General features: G+C 41.8%; 3 protein-coding genes across 3 annotated transcripts; 2 read left to right on the top strand and 1 right to left on the bottom strand.

Moving 5' to 3' along the window:
• The first annotated feature begins 5,045 nt into the window (after positions 1-5,045).
• LOC115575690 (cytochrome P450 2G1-like) lies at positions 5,046-11,383 on the top strand. Its single transcript, XM_030407931.1, has 9 exons — positions 5,046-6,179; positions 6,559-6,721; positions 7,074-7,223; positions 7,426-7,586; positions 7,690-7,866; positions 8,063-8,204; positions 8,780-8,967; positions 9,327-9,468; positions 9,685-11,383. The coding sequence occupies exons 1-9, from the start codon at positions 6,009-6,011 to the stop codon at positions 9,867-9,869; spliced, it is 1,479 nt and encodes a 492-aa protein (XP_030263791.1). The 5' UTR covers positions 5,046-6,008; the 3' UTR covers positions 9,870-11,383.
• A 1,526-nt stretch (positions 11,384-12,909) lies between these two features.
• Positions 12,910-15,495, top strand: LOC115575760 (cyclin-dependent kinase-like 1). The gene is made up of 3 exons (XM_030408041.1): positions 12,910-13,061; positions 14,561-14,713; positions 14,951-15,495. The coding sequence occupies exons 1-3, from the start codon at positions 12,951-12,953 to the stop codon at positions 15,044-15,046; spliced, it is 360 nt and encodes a 119-aa protein (XP_030263901.1). The 5' UTR covers positions 12,910-12,950; the 3' UTR covers positions 15,047-15,495.
• On the bottom strand, positions 15,494-21,032 carry LOC115575701 (cytochrome P450 2F3-like). The gene is made up of 9 exons (XM_030407942.1): positions 20,659-21,032; positions 20,084-20,246; positions 19,630-19,779; positions 19,090-19,250; positions 18,758-18,934; positions 18,381-18,522; positions 17,872-18,059; positions 17,267-17,408; positions 15,494-17,087 (listed from the first exon to the last, which is right to left on the bottom strand). The coding sequence occupies exons 1-9, from the start codon at positions 20,827-20,829 to the stop codon at positions 16,903-16,905; spliced, it is 1,479 nt and encodes a 492-aa protein (XP_030263802.1). The 5' UTR covers positions 20,830-21,032; the 3' UTR covers positions 15,494-16,902.
• Positions 21,033-22,644: the final 1,612 nt, after the last annotated feature.

The following is a 22,644-nucleotide window of genomic DNA, read 5'->3' as shown; positions in this document are numbered from 1 at the left end:
TCTTGACCATTGCCCTCCTGTTACACAGAAATTCCAAATCTAGATCCATTTGTTTGCATTCATGTTTTTATCTATTTTAAAATTGTTGCTTGTCGACAGCTGAAGCTGTAAAAAAGATCACTTTGTGATCTTCTGGAATATTTCAGCCTTATGTTTCTTCAAGATTATTGTCATAAGTACAAATGAAAATGATAATAAAATACAGGAATACAATAAGACAGAAGAAGCACTAAAATCCACTCAAAAAGAGACGCCAAGAATGAAGCAGAGTGGATGACTGGTTCTCAAGTGTCCTTTCTTTGTAGTAAGATATATCTGTAAATTAAAAATCGAGTCTATACTAGTGCAAATGAAACAACAGAACCAATACTCCTCTTACTGTTAATTGTAAGAAATGTTATCTAATGTGATGAATGTTACATTTTAGATTAAAAAAACATTGCAGAAGTATTTTTATGCACTAAAAATAATTCTGTTAAAAGCTGAAATTTTATGGCTATTCAGTTGCAGATTTCTCATGTTTTATTACATGAAACATGTAAATTCACAATGTATTTGTGTAACAGCAATTTTGAAACCTCAGATGCATGACAAAAGAAAAATGGCTGTTGTGCCTAGCAACGGTTGCTATGCTGGTGTGTGGGGTGTGGGGGGAGGGACTAAGGTTCTAGAATGTCTCTGATGTATGACCTAAGGTTCTAGAATGGCTTTGATGTATGACCTAAGGTTCTAGAATGTCTTTGACGTATGACCTAAGGTTCTAGAATGGCTTTGATGTATGACCTAAGGTTCTAGAATTGCTTTGATGTGTGATGCGTAAATGGAATGTCTTTGATGTTTGACCTCATAAAATATTAACCCAGGTTTCAACACACACACATATAGTTGTAGACTTCATTTCTGCTCAGACCAGTACGTGGAAACAACGCTAAGTAATTGAGAGACGAATCACACATATTTGGTAGTCGACTTAATTTCTGCTAGTGTTAAAACTCAGACCAGTACGTGGAAACTACGCTAAGTAACTGAGAGACGAATCACACATATTTGGTAGTAGACTTAATTTCTGCTAGTGTTAAAACTCAGACCAGTACTTGGAAACTACACTAAATAGTTGAAAGACGAATCAAAGATGATCGATCAGAATACAGCTACAGGCAACATGGACACAACAGCCACACAGGACATAACTCAGACACAGGAGCCATTTGGCAGCGATGCTTTTCGACCACAGGTTGAATCCTTTTTTCAAAGGATGACACCAGGAAGATGGAGAATGCTGAGTTTTGGAACTCCTGATGAGGCCACAAGGATTATGCTGGCAGACCTGCTTTTACACATAAAAACATCTGTGTGTAAAGATTTGCTGGACCATCTGAAGAGACGTGCAGATGTGACTTTGGACAGTCAAACGCTAGATGCGTGCAATGTTACCGACGGACTTACTCAGACTTTCGCTGACGCTCTGGGCGTTTCGGACCCAGTCCAGTCTGTCAGCTCGAAAGAGTTGTCAGACTTGGTTGACAAAGAGATCTCAGAGAGCGTCAACTCTGCACTCTCCTCTAGTTTGGACAGCACGGAGCCTGTGATGGGTCAGCACATCACTCCCCCCAGCAGACTTAACGCTATGGTTGAACATGCCAGCAGAATATTAATGGCATTCGCAGGTAAGGTTAAGTTTTCTTCCAGTTCTGTGTTAGGTGGACGGAAGAAGGAAGAAAATCTTAAATCTGCCTCAGTCAGTCAGTCATCAGTCAGAACAGTGGAATTAGACAGCCAAGAGAATATCTCATCAGAGGACAGCTTTGTGAAAGCAACATCTAAAGCTGCCTTGAGATTAATTAGGAAAGAGCTGGATGACATCGCAGAACCTGTTTTGGATGACGTGTCTGCGTATGAGACGCTGCAATATGAAACCTCTCAGGAGATTATGGCTGTTGCAGATGACATCGCTGAGTTAATTGTTGAAAAAATTGCGAGTTTGGAAGAGACAGGTGTTGCAAGTCCCAGTCCAAAACCCAAACAGGAGCCCAAACTGAAAGTAGTGTGCAGCAAGATAAAAACCTTTCTTGCAAAGAGTCTTGCCAAAGCAGGCATTTGTCGCATTGCAGCAAACGTAAAGGCACAATACCATCAGGACGATGAAAGCAGTCAGTCAATGCAGTCGCTCATAGATAGCATTGACTCTTTGCTTCAGACAGAACATGATGAAGATGAGGAAAATGAGCTGGCTTTGATACCTTGGTTCAAAAAGATTTCCAGTGGTGAATCCCAGGAAGTCACACAGGAACTGAGTTTGGTCCTCTACGAACACCTCACAAATGGAACCAACCCTGAGGTTTTCCAAGAAACACAAACACCTGGGACACAAACCTGCTGTAACAGTGATGTTGCCATTTCATGTTCTGTCATGTATGCTGACATAGAGATCCAAGTGCGGAATTTTCTAGCCCTAATGAGCTGGTGGCTGCACACTCAGAGTGACAGCCACAGTCAAAGTGTGACACGGGCTTTAATGTACCAGGTACCGAAGTCTCCCAAGACAGCCTCCAGAGTTGAGGAGACACCAAAGGTAGTACAAGACAAATTGTCTGTCCAACTACTTGTTGAGATGGTGGTTTGGGACACATTCCTCAAAGTCCATGTGATTCCTGAAAACAAAGAGGAGATCATTCAGCGTTTATTCTTAACCACATGGGCTAAGGTGGAAGGTGCAGATTTAAACATCAAATCTTTAAAGAAACTCAGAAAGGCAATTTTTAAAGACCTGTGTATGATTTCAGGCAGTGCAGAGACACTTTTGCTTGCACTGAATATGGACGACCCAAGACTTGATAGTTGCATTGCATTGATTTTTAAAGATCACCTGACGACCCCACCAGAAGAACCTTGCGCCATCTGCAGGTTCTTCTCCTCTGTGGGCAAATTCATCTCCAAACCCTTCAGACGTAGACGAAAGATTGGTCTCATAGGGGCTACTGGGAATTTTCAACCTGTGTAAAACGTGGGGTTGTGCAGAGAGAAATTGCCCCCACCTTCAAAGACCATCTGACGACACCACCAAAACAATATAACGTCATCTGCAGGTTCTGTGGCCTTAACAGCCTGAGACCTAACGTGACATAGGGTTTACTCCGGGATGCTCCGGTTTCTCCCACTTTCCTCGCAACCATGAAGCCAGTGGGGGCTTTGAAGCCCTTAAAAGCTTAGTGGTAGCAGGATGCTACCTTGATGTCCAGGCTACTTCCTACTCCTCTGGCCTCTGTCAATGTATAGAGACCAATGGAGCAGGAGGCTACCTTGATATCCGGGTTGGCTTAAAAAAACTTTTCACAAAACTTACAAAAAACAACTTATTCTCTCACTTTCAGTAGGAAATAGACAATTTGAAACTGGCCCTTAATGGCCTGAGACCTGACGTGACATAGGGTTTACTCCGGGATGCTCCGGTTTCTCCCACTTTCCTCGCAACCATGAAGCCAATGGGGGCTTTGAAGCCCTTAAAAGCTTAGTGGTAGCAGGATGCTACCTTGATGTCCAGGCTTCTTCCTACTCCTCTGGCCTCTGTCAATGTATGGAGACCAGTGGAGCAGGAGGCTACCTTGATATCCGGGTTGGCTTAAAAAAACTTTTCACAAAACTTACAAAAAACAACTTTTTCTCTCACTTTCAGTAGGAAATAGACAATTTGAAACTGGCCCTTAATGGCCTGAGACCTGACGTGACATAGGGTTTACTCCGGGATGCTCCGGTTTCTCCCACTTTCCTCGCAACCATGAAGTCAATGGGGGCTTTTAAGCCCTTAAAAGCTTATTGGTAGCAGGATGCTACCTTGATATCCAGGCTTCTTCCTACTCCTCTGGCCTCTGTCAATGTATGGAGACCAGTGGAGCAGGAGGCTACCTTGATATCCGGGTTGGCTTAAAAAAACTTTTCACAAAACTTACAAAAAAACAACTTTTTCTCTCACTTTCAGTAGGAAATAGACAATTTGAAACTGGCCCTTAATGGCCTGAGACCTGACGTGACATAGGGTTTACTCCGGGATGCTCCGGTTTCTCCCACTTTCCTCGCAAACATGAAGTCAATGGGGGCTTTTAAGCCCTTAAAAGCTTATTGGTAGTAGGATGCTACCTTGATATCCAGGCTTCTTCCTACTCCTCTGGCCTCTGTCAATGTATGGAGACCAGTGGAGCAGGAGGCTACCTTGATATCCAGGTTGGCTTTAAAAAACTTTTCATGAAACTTAAAAAAAACAACTTCTTCTCTCCCTTTCAGTAGGAAATAGACAATTGGAAACTGGCCCATAACGGCCAGAGACCTGAGCTTCTTTGAATTTTGAGGTTTCTTCTGTGGTGACATAGGGTTTACTCCGGGATGCTCCGGTTTCTCCCACTCTCCTCGCAACCATGAAGCCAATGGGGGCCTTGAAGCCCTCAAAAGCTAATTGGTAGCAGGAGGCTACCTTGATATCCAGACTAGTCCCTACTCCTCGGGCCTCCGTCAATGTATGGAGACCGCTGGAGCAGGAGGCTACACTTGATGTCCGGGTTAGCTTTAAAAAACTTTTCACAAAACTTTAAAAAAAAACAAAACAACTTCTTCTCTCACTTTCCATAGGAAATATACAATTGGAAACTGGCCCGTAACAGCTGGACACCTGTGCCTCTCTGAATTTTGATGTTTCTTCTGTAATGACATAGGGTTTACTCTGGGATACTCTGATTTTCTCACACTTTTCTCGCAACCATGAATTAAAAAAAAAAAAAAAAACTTTTTAAAAACACCTTTTTCTCCCACTTTTCATAGGAAAAAGACAATTTGAAACTAGAAGAAGGAAAAGGAAAAAAAAAATTTAAGAAACGGTGATTCAATAAAAAAACTAAAATCTATTATTTCTAGCTTGATCTCTTTTTACCAAATATGATGTTAGTAAAATGTAAGATGCAGTGATTGCAGTATGTTGTAGAGCCATATAAAGAGGATATCATGATAACATCTTGACCCATGAATACATTTTGTGTAATAATGTAGTCATGTGTCAAAGTTGTTGCAGGGATGATGTAGTATTGTAGGCTATCCAGGAAGTTAGCATCCCCCTGATTCCATCAACAAAAAGCCTATGGCTATGAAATATTGCTGAAAATAATCTCTGTGGAAAACATACATTTTAGATACTTTTGTTCATCACGATAATCTTCACAAATGTACCTCTTTTGAGATTTCCGCATTGTGTAAGAGTCACTGGGTCACATGACATGGCTATTAAAAACAACATTTCAGCAGCATTTTCAATCCAAAAGATGTGTTCCATGCACAAAGCCCAATTAGTATATAATTTTCTATTTGTGATTAAAACTAATATGCAGGTTTTGCAAATAAATGGATGGACAAAAACTGTGTTGAGGTTAGTTTTAAGGTGGATATTCGAGACACAAGACGGTGAACTCATAGGGGGGTTTCCTTAGGGACCATCAACAAATTATTCTTTGAACGACACAAACTCCTCCTGCTGAGTTTTCTTTGGCCGTAAATCAGCAGCAGGACAACCAGATGAAAGCAGGGGCAGGCCAGTGCCCCTGTAACTCAGAGTCTGGACCCCCCTGTGGCCCCCCCCTGAAAGGGAGTCTGCATCAATAATACAATGACAGATTTCTTGCAATGATTTTGAACTGAAGGGAAAGACAGAAATAAATCAGCAGTTTACCACCCAATGAAAATTGTTGAAATTGTAAACACTGTTTTAAGTTCCATTTATCCCTTGTTGAATGAGGGATTTGTCTTTTTTTCCTGGGTTGTATGTGACCCCCAACAAAAAAGCCGGCCCCAACCTGGCCCCCCTATAAAACCTGGTCTAGAACCGCCACTGGGTGAAAGGTTGGTCACCTGACAGCAGCAGCAGGAGCAGGAGCAGTCCCAGCTGTGTGTCAGTTGTAATCAGGTGCTCTCTCTGAAGACTTCAACCCTCGTCAGCTGCAGGAGTTGGATCTCTGCTCTCGTGCAGCAGTATGGAGTTCTCTGTTACATTCATGTCAGCAGGGCTGCTTGTTGTTCTGCTGTGGCTGCTGATCCTGAAGAGCCGCAGACAGATGTGTTTACCGCCCGGACCCTCCGGCCTGCCTGTCATAGGAAACCTGCTGCAGCTCGACAAAAGAGCTCCGTTCAAAACTCTGCTGAAGGTCAGAAAACAACCCTGTTTCTACTCTCTGGTATCATATGAAGCTTTTTTAAACATCTTGTCTGTACATAATATGATGAGCTTTGTCTGCTTTGGCTTTATTACAGTATTAAAATTCCTTCTATGCATAAATCCCCTGCCTGATTGAGCAGTCTTGCCAACCTTACTTATTAATAAGAGATATGTAGATACACTTTGCTTTAAGTCTACTTTTTCACATTTTCTTTCAAACTCTTACCAAGTCTCTAGTGTTTTGTTTTTGTTAGGAGCCCAGCCCCTGTGTTTTGCTCCCTGCAGTACTAGTTTATTGACTTTGGTTTGTTCTGTGCATGCCTGCACAAGAAACAAAGGGCTGTCTTTTTGCTCTGTTTAACCTTCAGCTCAGTGAAAGCTATGGCCCTGTGATGACTCTGAACCTGGGCCGTCAGCGCATTGTGGTTCTGGTCGGGTATGATGCAGTGAAGGAGGCACTTGTGGAGCAAGCAGATGATTTCACAGGCAGAGGTCCTCTTCCTTTCATAATGAGAGCCACCAGGGGCTACGGTAACATGTCAACATGTGATCTAATCATCAGATCAATAAACTGGTTTGTTAGTTTAATATTCCCGAATATTTGTTTTCCCTGCAGCCACACCACACACACTTTCCAACTCGCTACTTTATCCTAGTTTAAAAGAACAGCTCAGTTTTGTAGTCCAGAAAACATTTCTGGAGCTTCCCAGCAAAAACAGTGCTGCAGCATTTCTCACAAACAACTGAAGTAGATGTGGGTGTAATCCAAGTCTCTGGAAGCCCTCAGATCCGAAATTGATTTGCAAAGATTTATTCACAGCAAAGCAGCAAGCTTCTTCTTTCATGTGAGTTAGTTGTATCTACCATGTGTACATCTTTGAAGGTCTGGGGATCAGTAATGGAGAGCGCTGGCGGCAGTTGCGACGTTTCACCCTGACAACGCTGAGAGACTTTGGGATGGGACGAAAGGGAATGGAAGCGTGGATCCAGGAGGAGAGCAAACATCTGGCAGCCCGCATAAATTCTACCAAAGGTAAGTATGTGTGCGTGACAGGGAGTGTGCTGCCTTGCATGTGAGGGGACAATTCAAAGGATGAATATAATGGGTATTAATAAAAGACACTGAGGGAGATGGAACATACCACTCAGATAGGGGGGGTAGAGAATAGTCCAAGTCTTGTTATTAACAGTCACACTGAAGGTTGACTGAGCATTTTCTCCTTTTTTCTCTCCAGCCAAACCTTTTGATCCCAGCTATTTCCTGAGCGGCACTGTGTCCAATGTGATCTGCTGCTTGGTGTTTGGTCAACGCTTCAGCTATGACGATGACCACTTCCTCCACCTCCTGGAGATAATCTCAGAGACCCTGAAATTTGGCAGCAGTCCCTGGGGTCAGGTAGGATGCGTTTTTAAACAAGATCTTGGCAATGATTATAATATAACTGTCCCTACATTTCAATCTGAGCAGCATCACAAGTCTTCTCCACTCCCCATCACAGCTGTACAATATCTTCCCTCGGCTGATGGAATGGCTGCCGGGTCGACATCACAAGGCGTTTGGCAGAATTGAAGAGCTGAGAGAGTTTACGATGAAAAAAATACAGGAGCACCAGGACACTCTGGACCCGAGCTCGCCCAGGGATTACATCGACTGCTTCCTCACGAGACTCAGTCAGGTACGACCAACATCAGTTCATTAACCAGAACTAAAAGTCATGTCTGTTTCATCGTCTCTGAGCATGTTGAACTTGCTGCTTATGTCATTCATTGATGCAAATGCACATGCACCCTATAATAATAACAATGATAACACAATAACAATACATAGTTAGTAGTCTTATCAGTAAAATGGTTGTTGTTTCATTTCTTTAGGAAAAGGATTTGCCCACATCTGAGTTCCACTATGACAACTTGGTGTCGACAGTGTTGAATCTGTTCCTGGCAGGAACTGAAACCGCCAGCTCAACCATCAGATTTGGGCTAAATGTACTGATCAGATACCCCAAAATACAGGGTAGGTCTTAGCGGCTTGTGTCAAAGAATATCTCTCTTACTTAGACATGTTCAGCAAGTCTATTTGACTTTCACATTAAATAGATCCTCTTACCCAACTTTGTTTGAAACACATCTCAGTTTACAAGAGTTTACAGTTTACACATGTTATTTTCATTGGCTTAAAGTGAAACTTTCGCCAAAATGCAACCTAGGCTTTTTTTGTGAATGTGTATGAGTCAAACTCAATGGGAGCATCAAACCCTCTATTTTTAAAACACTAAGAAGGCTCGACACAACATGAAACTTCGCTCGTAGTATCACCAGGGTCTCTACACATGAACACGAGCATTGAGAACATTGTTTGTGTACACAGAGTTTACTAGTAGTTGCTTGTTCCGCTCCCAGTCGTCATCTTGGAATGCGACATAACATGGAGGACAGACTTGTATACATTCACAAAAAAAGCCTAGGTTGCATTTTGCTGCATGACAGACTATCAACAGGTTTTGTTTGCTGATTTACTAATGAATCAATCCACTAATTGTTTCACCATTGTTGCACCAGTTAAATAGCCTTGTTTCTTCTCATTTAAAGAGACCATGCAGCAGGAGATTGCGACCGTGATTGGACAGGAGCGCAGTCCTTGTATGGAAGACAGGAAATCCCTGCCCTTTACAGATGCAGTCCTCCATGAAGTTCAGCGGTTTATGGATATTGTCCCCATGAACATCCCTCACTACTCACTCAAGGACATCTCTTTCAGGGGTTACACAATTCCTAAGGTATTCTGGTTTCATCCATTTACTTAAGCTAAGATGAAAATATGCAGGTCGCCCCCTGGTGGCCAGCTGCAGCATAGGACATAATACCTACAGCTTCCATGATCACAGATGGGACAAATACATTTTTCCCAAAAAATAGTTTCTTCTGTTAAAGTGTTTGAACTATTTGCTGCTATAAAACGAGGGTAAATGGTCATCATTGAAAGCTGAGCCTTGCTCACGATTGAGCTCAATAATGCAGCTCAGGAAGTCAAAACATGTCGTCCCTCTTTATACATCAGTGGTTTCATCATAGTATCATTGATGCAGAATGTTTACAGATGAAATGCTTTACCTGATATAATTACGTGTCTCAACAGAATACAGTGATCATTCCATTGTTGCACTCCGTGTTGAAAGAAGAAAAACTGTGGGCGACCCCATGGTCCTTCAATCCACAGCACTTCCTGGACCAGAATGGCAACTTTAAGAAAAATCCTGCCTTCTTGCCATTCTCTGCAGGTAATTAATTTAATTACCTTTCTCTATGTTTTACTCAGAAAACGTCGCTGAATCCTCAGACCTGCTCGTCAAAGACATTTTCGTGTTTACAGTTGAGCTCTTTTCTATGATGTGTTCATGGGACCAATTTAAAAACCCAGTCCCTACAATCATTGTTCCACTTATCTCGGGCATAAAATTCAAATTCTCACTGATTTGTTTGTTTTTATCTCTCAGGAAAGGGGGCTTGTGTTGGAGAGTCCCTCGCACGGATGGAGATTTTCCTCTTCATGGTGTCACTGCTGCAGCGTTTCACCTTCTCATGCCCCGAAGGACCCGATAGTGTAGATCTCACCCCGGAATACAGCAGCTTCGCCAATGTGCCTCGAAGGTACAAGATAATTGCAACTCCCCGTTTGTAAAGATATTTTTCAGAATATGTACATGTTTTCAGCCTTTCATTAAGGTTACAACTTCCAAAATGCGTATGATTTGATCTAATTCTGTGTGTAGGTCAAGCACAGTGACTGAACATTTCTTTCTCTTGTGCCTGTATCTCTAAACTTTGCCATGACAGCACTAAAATTGAGCCATCGCTCTGACCATGTCTTCTCAGAGGTCACAGGAGGACATATTGACAATTAACCTCACAATATAGAAACATAGTTGCCAATAGTGCTACAATCTTATATAAAGTTAAAAAAATCCAATTACATTTTTAGTGACGAAGACAATCTTCACTGGTTACTGAAATATTACCACACACACAACTGGGTGTCTGCAATGGACATATACACACAGATTTTCACACTTGAACAGTTTAAGTGATGCCAAATGAATTTTTCAAATGTTTTTGTAATGTAATTTTTCATCATGTATTCTCCTCCTATGGCTTTAAATCATGTCACCAGTATTCCCATTTAAGTACCCAAACCAAATCTACAGTATGTCATCATATATATGAATGGAAATGGAAAAATGTTAAGTATGTTGTTAAGATAAAGAGACCCCTAGTGGCAGAAATGATGACTTGTGTGTTTAGGCTGTCTTTTTTATTATGTCACAATGGCATTTGTCTTTTTGAGCCTGTTTAGATTTTCCCCCAGAAGACACATTACACAGAAAGATCACTTATCCAGCCATGATTTAAAATGATCCTGAGGAGCAGATGAAGTCTCCAGTTGTCAAATTTGTATATAATTGAACCACATATCATCTGTCATAGATACCTAAATATTGGAAGACCGCCTTATGTAGTTGTCTGTAATGGCACACTTCATCAAGATACAATAAGATAAGATAAGAATATCGTACTATACTCCTGTAATAATATAAATTGCATTTTGTTTCCATATCCGCATAACATGCTCGCGTACACATTAAAAATGTTGTAATCTAATTTTTATTGATAGAAAATACCTACTGAATGTTTTGTCCAAATTCCACTAATCAGTTGTATTTGTCTTAACGGCAGATAAACACCCTCTGCTTTACAGCCGTTAGCTCAATGATGTTTAGCAAGTAGTTACATCTGTAATTTGATGAGTTTGAGGTCAGGTGATGGGTCAAGGTGTGAGTCAACCTGTCAGTGTGTTGATGGGTGTTCCAGTGTATCACTGTCTAGTGTCTGAGCAACAGAGTGAATGTCCATGTCAGACTCCGGGGATCGTTGTCAAAGACGGAGGCTGCAATATCTTAAGAACCCATCAAATTACTTAGAGTACCAACCGTCATGTCAAGTTTTATTAAACCTTTAATAGGACGATGTCAGGAAGTTACACATCATACAGCATGGTATCTGTTTCTGTATTATATATTCAGTACTTTTGGTTTCATAGTACAGCATTTACAACTTGTTTACTCAACCTAAAGCTAACTAATATATGAATTCTATATTTTTAATAAAATGTATAACAAATAAAGCAATTCAACAGCATTTTTCAACTGTCTTGTTCAATATATGCATCCTAATATGAAGTACATGTTTTTGTCGCCAGTATTAATTTGCGTAGAGATCAGTTGTCGTCAATGACATAGCCAGAAAAGAAGAAACCAATAGTATGTTTGTCCAAGTGATGATGGCACACTGGTAACTTTTATAAAATAATATTGAACATGCAAAACCAGGAAGTGTCTTAAAATGGACAAATACAGTAAGTTTGTTGCCTAATCTGCAGCTGTAAATGTTTGATGCCTCGAACTATCTGCTGGGACTCTGGGAGGCAACCATGAACTTCCAGTTAAACATGTGCTCTTACTACAACACACCTTACAGTGAGCGAGGAAGTTGGACTCCGAGTCGGCCGGCAGGCACACTGATCCTAAAATTACCTTCTTGAGCCCTATCGGTGCAGTGCAGAACTACAATTCGGCATTGTGTAAGAGTCACCGGGTCATATAAGATTTTACTTTAAGTCATATAAGGTTTTACTTTAAGTCATATAAGGTTTTACTTTAAGTAAAACCTTATATGACCCGGTCACTCTTACACAATGCCCAATTGTAGTTCTGCACTGCGCCGATAGGGCTCACTACAATTCGGCATTGTGTAAGAGTCACCACGTCACATAAGGTTTCACTCAGGGACCATCAACAAATTTTGTTGTTTTGTTGGGCGTAAATCAGCAGCAGGACAACCAGGTGAGAGGTTGGCCACCTGACAGCAGCAGCAGCCTGCAGGAAGGCGGGGCTGGACCGTCCAGCCCCGCCTTCCTGCAGGCTGCTGCTGCTGTCAGGTGGCCAACCCTTTACCTGGCTGCAGGTCCAACTCCGCCTACAATACCATTTTAGGATCAGTGTGCCTGCCGGCTGACTCTAAGGAGCACAGAATCAAACGTCCTCGCTCACTATAAGGCGTGTTGTAGTAAGAGCACACGTTTCACTGTAGGTTCATGGTTGCGTAATCGTCAAGTTTGTTTAAGAACAAAGGTGAACAAAGGAAACACCTAATTAATCAAACACTTCTAGAAAAAAACATGCACTTCATGCATGTCTGCACAAGTCTATTGACAGTCAAATAGAGCCTTAAAAAATACAAAAAAATAGATGATGGATGAAAACAATAGGTGGGAAAGCCTCAGAGAGGCCTTCGCGCCAGACAGAGAGTAGATGTCTACAGACTCACACAACTTTATGCCACAAGGCCAAAGGATGTCTCCTCAACATCATCGATGATGTTTTAAAGTTCAGTAGTGGCGCCATGGGTGAGGTGAGTGGAGGTGATAGCTGGAAAGTCAGAGGATGATGGTCTTCTGAAGAAATACAAATGCATGTTTTTTAAATCTGGTTGTCATGTGGTGTCCTTATATCATCTTCAAGAAATAATGTTTTTCTGAAAAAGACTTCGGAATGATTGCAGCAACAACACTTTTATTTACATGTTGATGTTACTCCCTGAGAAACAAAGCTGCAGTTTGCTCTGTGCCTTCCTTCCACAGATGTACAACATCTTTCCCTGGCTCGTAGAGCATCTGCCCGGCCCACAGCATGCTATTTTTGCCCAAATGAAGGAGTTGAGAGAGTTTGTTGAGAAGAAGATCCAAGAGCACAAAGAGACACTGGACCCCAGCTCCCCGAGAGACTATATTGACTGCTTTCTCATTCGAATGAATCAGGTTGGAAAAAACTTTGGGATAATCTGTTATGTTAAAGGGATATTCCGGTGTAAATTTAATCCATGGTCTAACACACTGTGACACCGAGTAAGACCCCCCCCCCCCCCCCCGAAAGATCAAGTTTGCAGACCGCTAGCTTACGTAGTTTTAGTTACCTTAGAAAAGACTGCACCACACTGCAGTATACGCCTCCAAGATGAAACCGCCATCAAAAAGCCACTCATAGCCACAAATAATGCTCAGACCAGCACTAAACTTCAGCAACAGTACAAATAGGGTCCCAGCACATAGTTCGAGGCATGAAACATCTGCTAGCTTTGCCAGATTTCTATTGTAAAGTGAACATAACTCACCACTCCAGCAGCTTCCTCTTGTTTGGAAGCCCTGAGTTCCGTAGCTTATTTTCTCCATGGAATTGCAATCTCAGTTCAATGTGTCTTGCCTACCAGTTTATAACCGTTATTATCAAGAGCAGACAGGGCAAAGAACTGAGAATTGAGCATTTCTAACCACACTCAGTAATCGACTACGTAGCGACCCGCTGGTACCGCGCCCCGGAGCTGCTGGTCGGAGATACTCAGTACGGTCCTCCTGTAGATGTGTGGGCTCTTGGCTGTGTCTTTGCTGAGCTGCTACATGGAAATCCACTGTGGCCCGGGAAGTCTGATGTTGACCAGCTCTACCTCATTCGAAAAACTCTTGGTACGTTAATAGCAGACCACATCAAGAAATCATCTGCCTGTGGGTGCAAAAACTAACTTGCATAATTGTGGAGATGATAACAAAGGTTTCCACTAAATCAGAGACACACACGCTAATAACATTTTTGTGATTGATGGTGATTTTGATGATCTCATTTCTGATGTCAGGTGACCTGATTCCTCGTCACCAGCAGGTCTTCCGCTCCAATGTTTTCTTCAGTGGAGTCAGTATTCCTGAGCCTGACACGACGGTACGAGTCCTGTTATCATTGCTTATGTTCTTTTTGGATAAGGAAGTGCAGTATGTTGAAGTGTGAAGTTTCTGTTCCCCATTTACTTTTGCTCTCAGGAGCCCTTGGAAAAGCGCTTCTATGGAGCGTCGCTTCAGGCCCTCCAAGTTATGAAGGTATGTCTGATACACCGGCATGATTTTAGCTTATCACAGATGTGTCATATCAGCATATTGTGTATTTCATATTGTATATTAATGAGTTAGTGACAATAAGATTTCACTTTGGAAAAAAATAGGAAAATAAACTGTATTTATGTCATTTATTAATAGTTTTATCATTAGATACTGTAGTTAGTCACAGTCACAAATTTAAGGGATTTTTAAAAAAATCTTTTAGTTTCGGCCAGTCGTTATCTGACTAAACTCTTGGATATCACATAAGCCTTAAAAACCTAGCTTGTAAGACTGTAGTGCATAACATACAGCGACAGAAGAAATGATTAAAGTTTACATTCTGAGATGCATACGTTCCACCATGCTTACTCCGTGTGTCTTCTCGTGGTCAGTCATGCCTGGTGATGGACCCTTCTCTCCGGCTGTCCTGTGAAGAGCTGCTGGAGCTGCCTTACCTCCAAGAAGAAGGAGGAGCCAACTGGGGCCGGGATGGTGAGCGCCTTGGAAGACGACATGACAAAGCCTCTCGACGTAGACAGGCAGGGGTGAGTATGAAACACTGTGGCTTAATGGTGTAAGAAATCATTAAACTACCCGAAACTAGCAGACTGTGCACATATGATACACTCCTTACATTTGTTAGACACACAAGAGCTGCTTCTTTACCACTGCCATACATTTTGACTTGGCATCAATTCAAACTAACACTGTCAAAGAAGACTTTGAGAAATGAACAAGACATAGTCCTCTTTTCACTCTCTCTTCCCCTTTCCTCTCTTTAGGCACAGTACCTGCCACAGTTACCAAACAGCAACATTTCACCAGCACCGGATGTCAAGAAACAGGTGAAGCATAAATACCACCTGCCCAACATTTAACAAAGCAACAAATTGGTCCACAAGTTTGTGGCTGAGCTGACAAAGATGGACTTGTAGTTTGCTTTGTGCAACCGTTTGAATAAAGTTACATATATTCTTCATGTGACTGTCAGGCAGTGTATTTCACTTCTTTGATCAGTTTCACATGTCAATTAACAATGACTCTTACCATTCTTAGTATAACACACAATAGTTAGGGCTTTTACAGCTGCAGATTAGGCAACAAACTTACTGCATTATCACCAAAGAATACAGTAAGTGTCCATTTGAAGACACTTCCTGGTTTTGCATTTTCAATATTATTTTATAAAAGTTACCAGTGTGCCATCATTACTTGGACAAACGTACTGTTGGTTTCTTCTTTTCTGGCTATGTCATTGACGACAACTGATCTCTACGCACATTAATACTGTTAGGATGCATATATTGAACAAGACAGTTGAAAAGTGCTGTTGAATTGCTTTATTTTTCATACATTTTATAAAAAATACATAAGTGAAGTTGAGTAAACAAGTTGTAAATCCTCTACTATAAAACCAAAAGTACTGAATATATAATACAGAAACAGATACCATGCTGTATGATGTGTAACTTCCTGACATCGTCCTATTAAAGGTTTAATAAAACTTGACATGACGGTTGGTACTCTAAGTAATTTGATGGCTTCTTAAGATATTGCAGCCTCCGTCTTTGACAATGATCCCCGGAGTCTGACATGGACATTCACTCTGTTGCTCAGACACTAGACAGTGATACACTGGAACACCCATCAACACACTGACAGGTTGACTCACACCTTGACCCATCACCTGACCTCAAACTCATCAAATTACAGATGTAACTACTTGCTAAACATCATTGAGCTAACGGCTGTAAAGCAGAGGGTGTTTATCTGCCGTTAAGACAAATACAATTGATTAGTGGAATTTGGACAAAACATTCAGTATGTATTTTTTATCAATAAAAATGAGATTACAATATTTTTAATGTGTATGCGAGGATATGGAAACAAAATGCAATTGATATTATTACAGGACTATAGTACGATACTGTATCCTAATGTTTATGAAGTGTGCCATTACAAACAACTACATTAGACGGGCTTCCAATATTTAGGTATCTATGACAGATGATATATGGTTCAATTATATACAAATTTGACAACTGGGGACTTCATCTGCTCCTCAGGATCATTTTAGATTATAAATGGATAAGTGATCTTTCTGTGTAATGTGTATTCCGGGGGTAAAATTCAAAGAGGCTCAAAAAGACAAAACCCACTGTGACATAATAAAAAAGACGGCCTAAACACACAAGTCATCATTTCTGCCACTAGGGGTCTCATTATCAAAACAACATACGTAACAATTTCCCATTTCCATTCATATATATGATGACATACTCTAGATTTGGTTTGGGTACTTGAATGGAAATACTGGTGACATGATTTAAAGCCATAAGAGGAAAATAAATGATGAAAAATTACAAAATTACATTACAAAAACATTTGAAAAATTCATTTGGCATCACTTTAACTGTTTAAGTGTGAATATCTTTGTGTAAATGTGAAGTGAAGATTGTTTTCGTCACTAAAAATGTAATTGGATTATTTTTCTTCGTATAGGATTGTAGCACTATTGGCAACTATGTTTCTATATTGTGAGGTTAATTTCCAATGTGCGCCCCAGTAACCTCTGAGAAGACATGGTCAGAGCGATAACTCAGTTTTAGTGCTGCCATGGCAACGTTTAGAGATACAGGCACAAGAGAAAGAAATGTTCAGTCACTGTGCTTGACCTACACACAAATCATACACTTGAAAGACTGAAAACATGTACATATTCTGAAAAATATCTTTACAAACGGGGAGTTGCAATTATCTTGTACCTTCGAGGCACATTGGCGAAGCTGCTGTATTCCGGGGTGAGATCTACACTATCGGGTCCTTCGGGGCATGAGAAGGTGAAACGCTGCAGCAGTGACACCATGAAGAGGAAAATCTCCATCCGTGCGAGGGACTCTCCAACACAAGCCCTCTTTCCTGAGAGATAAAAACAAACAAAATCGGTGAGAATTTGAATTTTATGCCCGAGATAAGTGGAACAATGATTGTAGGGACTGGGTTTTTAAATTGGTCCCATGAACACCTCACAGAAAAGAGCTCAACTGTAAATAGGATTCAGCTAAAACAGAGAAAGTAAATTAAATTAAATTAATTACCTGCAGAGAATGGCAGGAATGCAGGATTTTTCTTAAAGTTGCCATTCTGGTCCAGGAAGTGCTGTGGATTGAAGGACCATGGGGTCGCCCACAGTTTTTCTTCTTTCAACACGGAGTGCAACAATGGAATGATCACTGTATTCTGTTGAGACACGTAATTATATCAGGTAAAGCATTTCATCTGTAAACATTCTGCATCAGCGACACTATGATGAAACCACTGATGTAATTAAAGAGGGATGACATGTTTTCACTTCCTCCCATTGTACAAAGAGACACACAGAAAAAACGTTGGTGGGTGCTGCCATCTTGCGCTGGTTACATTAGTTGGAACCAGAGTCTGTGCGGTACTGACAGAGCGCTGGAGCTGCATTATTGAGCTCAATCGTGAGCAAGGCTCAGCTTTCAATGATGACCATTTACCCTCGTTTTATTAGCAGCAAATAGTTCAAACACTTTAACAGAAGTATTTTTTGGGAAAAATTTATTTGTCCCATCTGTGATCATGGAAGCTGTAGGTATTATGTCCTATGCTGCAGCTGGCCACCAGGGGGCGACCTGCATATTTTCATCTTAGCTTAAGTAAATGGATGAAACCAGAATACCTTAGGAATTGTGTAACCCCTGAAAGAGATGTCCTTGAGCGAGTGGCGAGGGATGTTCATGGGGGCAATATCCATAAACCGCTGAACTTCATGGACGACTGCATCTGTAAAGGGGAGGGATTTCCTGTCTTCCATACAAGGACTGCGCTCCTGTCCAATCACGGTCTCAATCTCCTGCTGCATGGTCTCTTTAAATGAGAAGAAACAAGGCTATTTAACTGGTGCAACAATGGTGAAACAATTAGTGGACTGATTCGTTAGGAAATCAACAAACAAAACCTATTTTGATAGTCTTTCATGAGGCAAAAATACCCACAGTCACAGTCAAGAGCTACAGTATGTAACCTTAAGTCAATGAAAATAACATGTGAACCTACAATGATCTTGTAAATTGAGATGTGTTTCAAACAAAGTTGGGTAAGAGGATCTATTTGATGTGAAAGTTATCAGACTTGCTGAACATGTGTAAGTGAGAGAGATATTCTTTCACACAAGCCTCTAAGACCTACCCTGTATTTTGGGGTATCTGATCAGTACATTTAGCCCAAATCTGATGGTTGAGCTGGCGGTTTCAGTTCCTGCCAGGAACAGATTCATCACTGTCGACACCAAGTTGTCAAGGTGGAACTCAGATGTGGGCAAATCCTTTTCCTAAAGAAATGAAACAACAACCATTTTACTGATAAGACTACTAACTATGTATTGTTCCTATAATTATTGATAATATTATCATCAACATTGTTTTTATTACAGGGTGCATGTGCATTTGCATCAATGGATGACATAAGCAGCAAGCTAAACATGCTCAGAGACGATGAAACAGACGTGACTTTTAGTTCTGGTTAAGGACTAATAACCGGTTCTAATGCGTAATACCTGGTCATACCTGACTGAGTCTCGTGAGGAAGCAGTCGATGTAATCCCTGGGCGAGCTCGGGTCCAGAGTGTCTTTGTGTTCCTGTATTTTTTTCATTGTAAACTCTCTCAGCACTTCAAATCTTTCAAACGCCTTGTGATGTTTACCTGGCAGCCACTCCATAAGCCGAGGGAAGATATTGTACAGCTGTGATGGGGAGTGGAGAAGACTTTTGTTTGATACAACATGTTTCATAACTGGTTATAAAAGGAGTATCTGCATTCGTGACGCTGCTCAGATTGAAATGTAGGGACAGTTATATTATAATCATGGCCAAGATCTTGTTTAAAAACTCATCCTACCTGACCCCAGGGACTGCTGCCAAATTTCAGGGTCTCTGAGATTATCTCCAGGAGGTGGAGGAAGTGGTCATCGTCATAGCTGAAGCGTTGACCAAACACCAAGCAGCAGATCACATTGGACACAGTGCCGCTCAGGAAATAGCTGGGATCAAAAGGTTTGGCTGGAGAGAAAAAAGGAGAAAATGCTCAGTCAACCTTCAGTGTGACTGTTAATAACACGACTTGGACTATTCTCTACCCCCCTATCTGAGTGGTATGTTCCATCTCCCCCACTGTCTTTTATTAATACACATTATATTCATCCTTTGAATTGTCTGAAGCTGGAAATATCAAAACGCTCTCTTTGGCAGAATGTAATTCACACTGTTTGGAGCATTTGTCTCAAAAAGTTAAATATCATGTGCCTCATTTACAGTTAATTTAAGTCATTTTAAAGTCCAGAAATATTGCTTATTTGGAACAAAATAATGACCTTTCAGTCATGACCCTGTTTACCTCAAATGCAAGGCAGCACACTCCCTGTCACACACACATACATACCTTTGGTAGAAATTATGCGGGCTGCCAGATGTTTGCTCTCCTCCTGGATCCACGCTTCCATCCCCTTACGTCCCATCCCAAAGTCTCTCAGCGTTGTCAGGGTGAAACGTCGCAACTGCCGCCAGCGCTCTCCATTACTCATCCCCAGACCTTTACAGATGTACAAATGGTAGATACAACTAACTCACGTGAAAGAAAAAGCTTGTTGTTTGTTGGTGCGAATATGAATAAATCAATTTGGGATCTGAGGGCTTCCAGAGACTTGGATTACATCCACATCTGCTTCAGTTGTTTGTGAGAAATGCTGCAGCACTGTTTGTGCTGGGAAGCTCCAGAAATGTCTTGTGGACTACACAACTCTACTTGACTTTCCAGTCACATGGCGAGAGTCTAACTAACAAACCAACTGTTGGCACTAATATGCAGATGATTAGATCACACGTTGACATGTTACCGTAGCCCCTGGTGGCTCTCATGATGAAAGGAAGAGGACCTCTGCCTGTGAAATCATCTGCTTGCTCCACCAGTGCCTCCTTCACTGCATCATACCCGACCAGTACCACAGTGCGCTGACGGCCCAGGTACAGAGTCATCACAGGGCCATAGCTTTCACTGAGCTGAAGGTTAAACAGAGCAAAAAGACAGCCCTTTGTTTCTTGTGCAGGCATGCAAGGAACAAAGCAAAGTAAATAAACCAGTAATACAGGGAGCAAAACACAGGGGCTCCTAACAAAACCACAAAACTGGAGCGACCACTTAGATTAAGGTAGTTCAAAAGTAAATGAGAACAAGTAGACTCAAAGCACAGTGTATCTAAATACCTCTTATTAATAAGTGGGGTTGGCAAAACTGCTCGATCAGCCTGGAGATTTATGAATATAAGGAATTTTAATCTAAATGCACATGCAAGGTTGCATAACATGCTGTCATGAAGCCAGAGCAGACAAAGCTCGTCATATTATGGACAGACAAGAAGATTAAACATGCTACATATCATAACGGAGTGTAGAAACAGAGTTGTCGTCTCACCTTCAGCAGAGTTGTGAACGGAGCTTTTTTGTCGAGCTGCAGCAGGTTTCCTATGACAGGCAGGCCGGAGGGTCCGGGCGGTAAACACATCTGTCTGCGGCTCTTCAGGATCAGCAGCCACAGCAGAACAACAAGCAGCCCTGCTGACATGAACGTAACAGAGAACTCCATACTGCTGCCCGAGAGCAGAGATCCAACTCCTGCAGCTGACGAAGTCTTCAGAGAGAGCACCTGATTACAGCTGACACACAGCTGTTCTGCTGCTGCTGCTGCTGCTGCTGTCAGGTAGCCAACTTCTCACCTGGTTGTCCTGCTGCTGATATACGCCCGAACAAAACTGGGCAGGAGGAGTTTAAAGAATAATTTGTTGATGGTCCCTAAGTCAAAACCTTATGTGACCCGGTGATTCTTACACCGAATTGTAGTGAGCCCTATCGGTGCAGTGCAGAACTACAATTGGGCATTGTGTAAGTGTCACCGGGTCATATAAGGTTTTAACTTAACGTTAAACCTTATATGACCCGGTGACTCTTACACAATGCCCAATTCTTCTTGTCCGTGCATAATATGACGAGCTTTGGATTCATGACAGCATGTTATGCAACCTTGCACGTGCATTTAGATTAAAATTCCTTATATTCATAAATCTCCAGGCTGATCGAGCAGTTTTGCCAACCTCACTTATTAATAAGAGGTATTTAGATACACTGTGCTTTGAGTCTACTTTTTCTCATTTACTTTTGAACTCTTACCTAAATCTAAGTGGTAGCTCCAGTTTTGTGTTTTTGTTAGGAGCCCCTGTGTTTTGCTCCCTGTATTACTGGTTTATTTACTTTGCTTTGTTCCTTGCATGTCTGCACAAGAAACAAAGGGCTGTCTTTTTGCTCTGTTTAACCTTCAGCTCAGTGAAAGCTATGGCCCTGTGATGACTCTGTACCTGGGCCGTCAGCGCACTGTGGTTCTGGTCGGGTATGATGCAGTGAAGGAGGCACTTGTGGAGCAAGCAGATGATTTCACAGGCAGAGGTCCTCTTCCTTTCATCATGAGAGCCACCAGGGTCTACGGTAACATGTCAACATGTGATCTAATCATCTGCATATTAATGCCAACAGTTGGTTTGTTAGTTAGACTCTCGCCATGTGGCTGGAAAGTCAAGTAGAGTTGTGTAGTCCACAAGACATTTCTGGAGCTTCCCAGCAAAAACAGTGCTGCAGCATTTCTCACAAACAACTGAAGCAGATGTGGATGTAATCCAAGTCTCTGGAAGCCCTCAGATCCCAAATTGATTTATTCATATTCACACCAACAAACAACAAGCTTTTTCTTTCACGTGAGTTAGTTGTATCTACCATTTGTACATCTGTAAAGGTCTGGGGATGAGTAATGGAGAGCGCTGGCGGCAGTTGCGACGTTTCACCCTGACAACGCTGAGAGACTTTGGGATGGGACTTAAGGGGATGGAAGCGTGGATCCAGGAGGAGAGCAAACATCTGGCAGCCCGCATAAATTCTACCAAAGGTAAGTTTGTGTGCGTGACAGGGAGTGTGCTGCCTTGCATGTTAGGTAAACAGGGTCATGACTGAAAGGTCATTATTTTGTTCCAAATGAGCAATATTTCTGGACTTTAAAATGACTTAAATTAACTGTAAATGAGGCACATGATATTTAACTTTTTGAGACAAATGCTCCAAACAGTGTGAATTACATTCTGCCAAAGAGAGCGTTTTGATATTTCCAGCTTCAGACAATTCAAAGGATGAATATAATGGGTATTAATAAAAGACAGTGGGGCAGTGATGTGCACAAGGGGGGGGCAGGGGGGGCAGTCGCCCCCCCCTCGTGGCTCAATTGTTGAAAAACGCGCGCTAAAGTGCCCTCCTGGGAGCCAAAAGGTGTGCTAAAGTGCCCTCTTGGGAGCCAAAAAAGCGTGTCAAAGTGCCCTCTTGGTTGGCAAAACACACTTAACTGTCCCCTTGGCTGGTTAAA

Source organism: Sparus aurata, chromosome 2 (genome assembly GCF_900880675.1).
Source record: "Sparus aurata chromosome 2, fSpaAur1.1, whole genome shotgun sequence".
Taxonomy (NCBI): domain Eukaryota; kingdom Metazoa; phylum Chordata; class Actinopteri; order Spariformes; family Sparidae; genus Sparus; species Sparus aurata.
The sequence above is the reverse complement of the archived record's forward strand: the minus strand, read 5'-3'. Positions and strand labels throughout refer to the sequence as shown.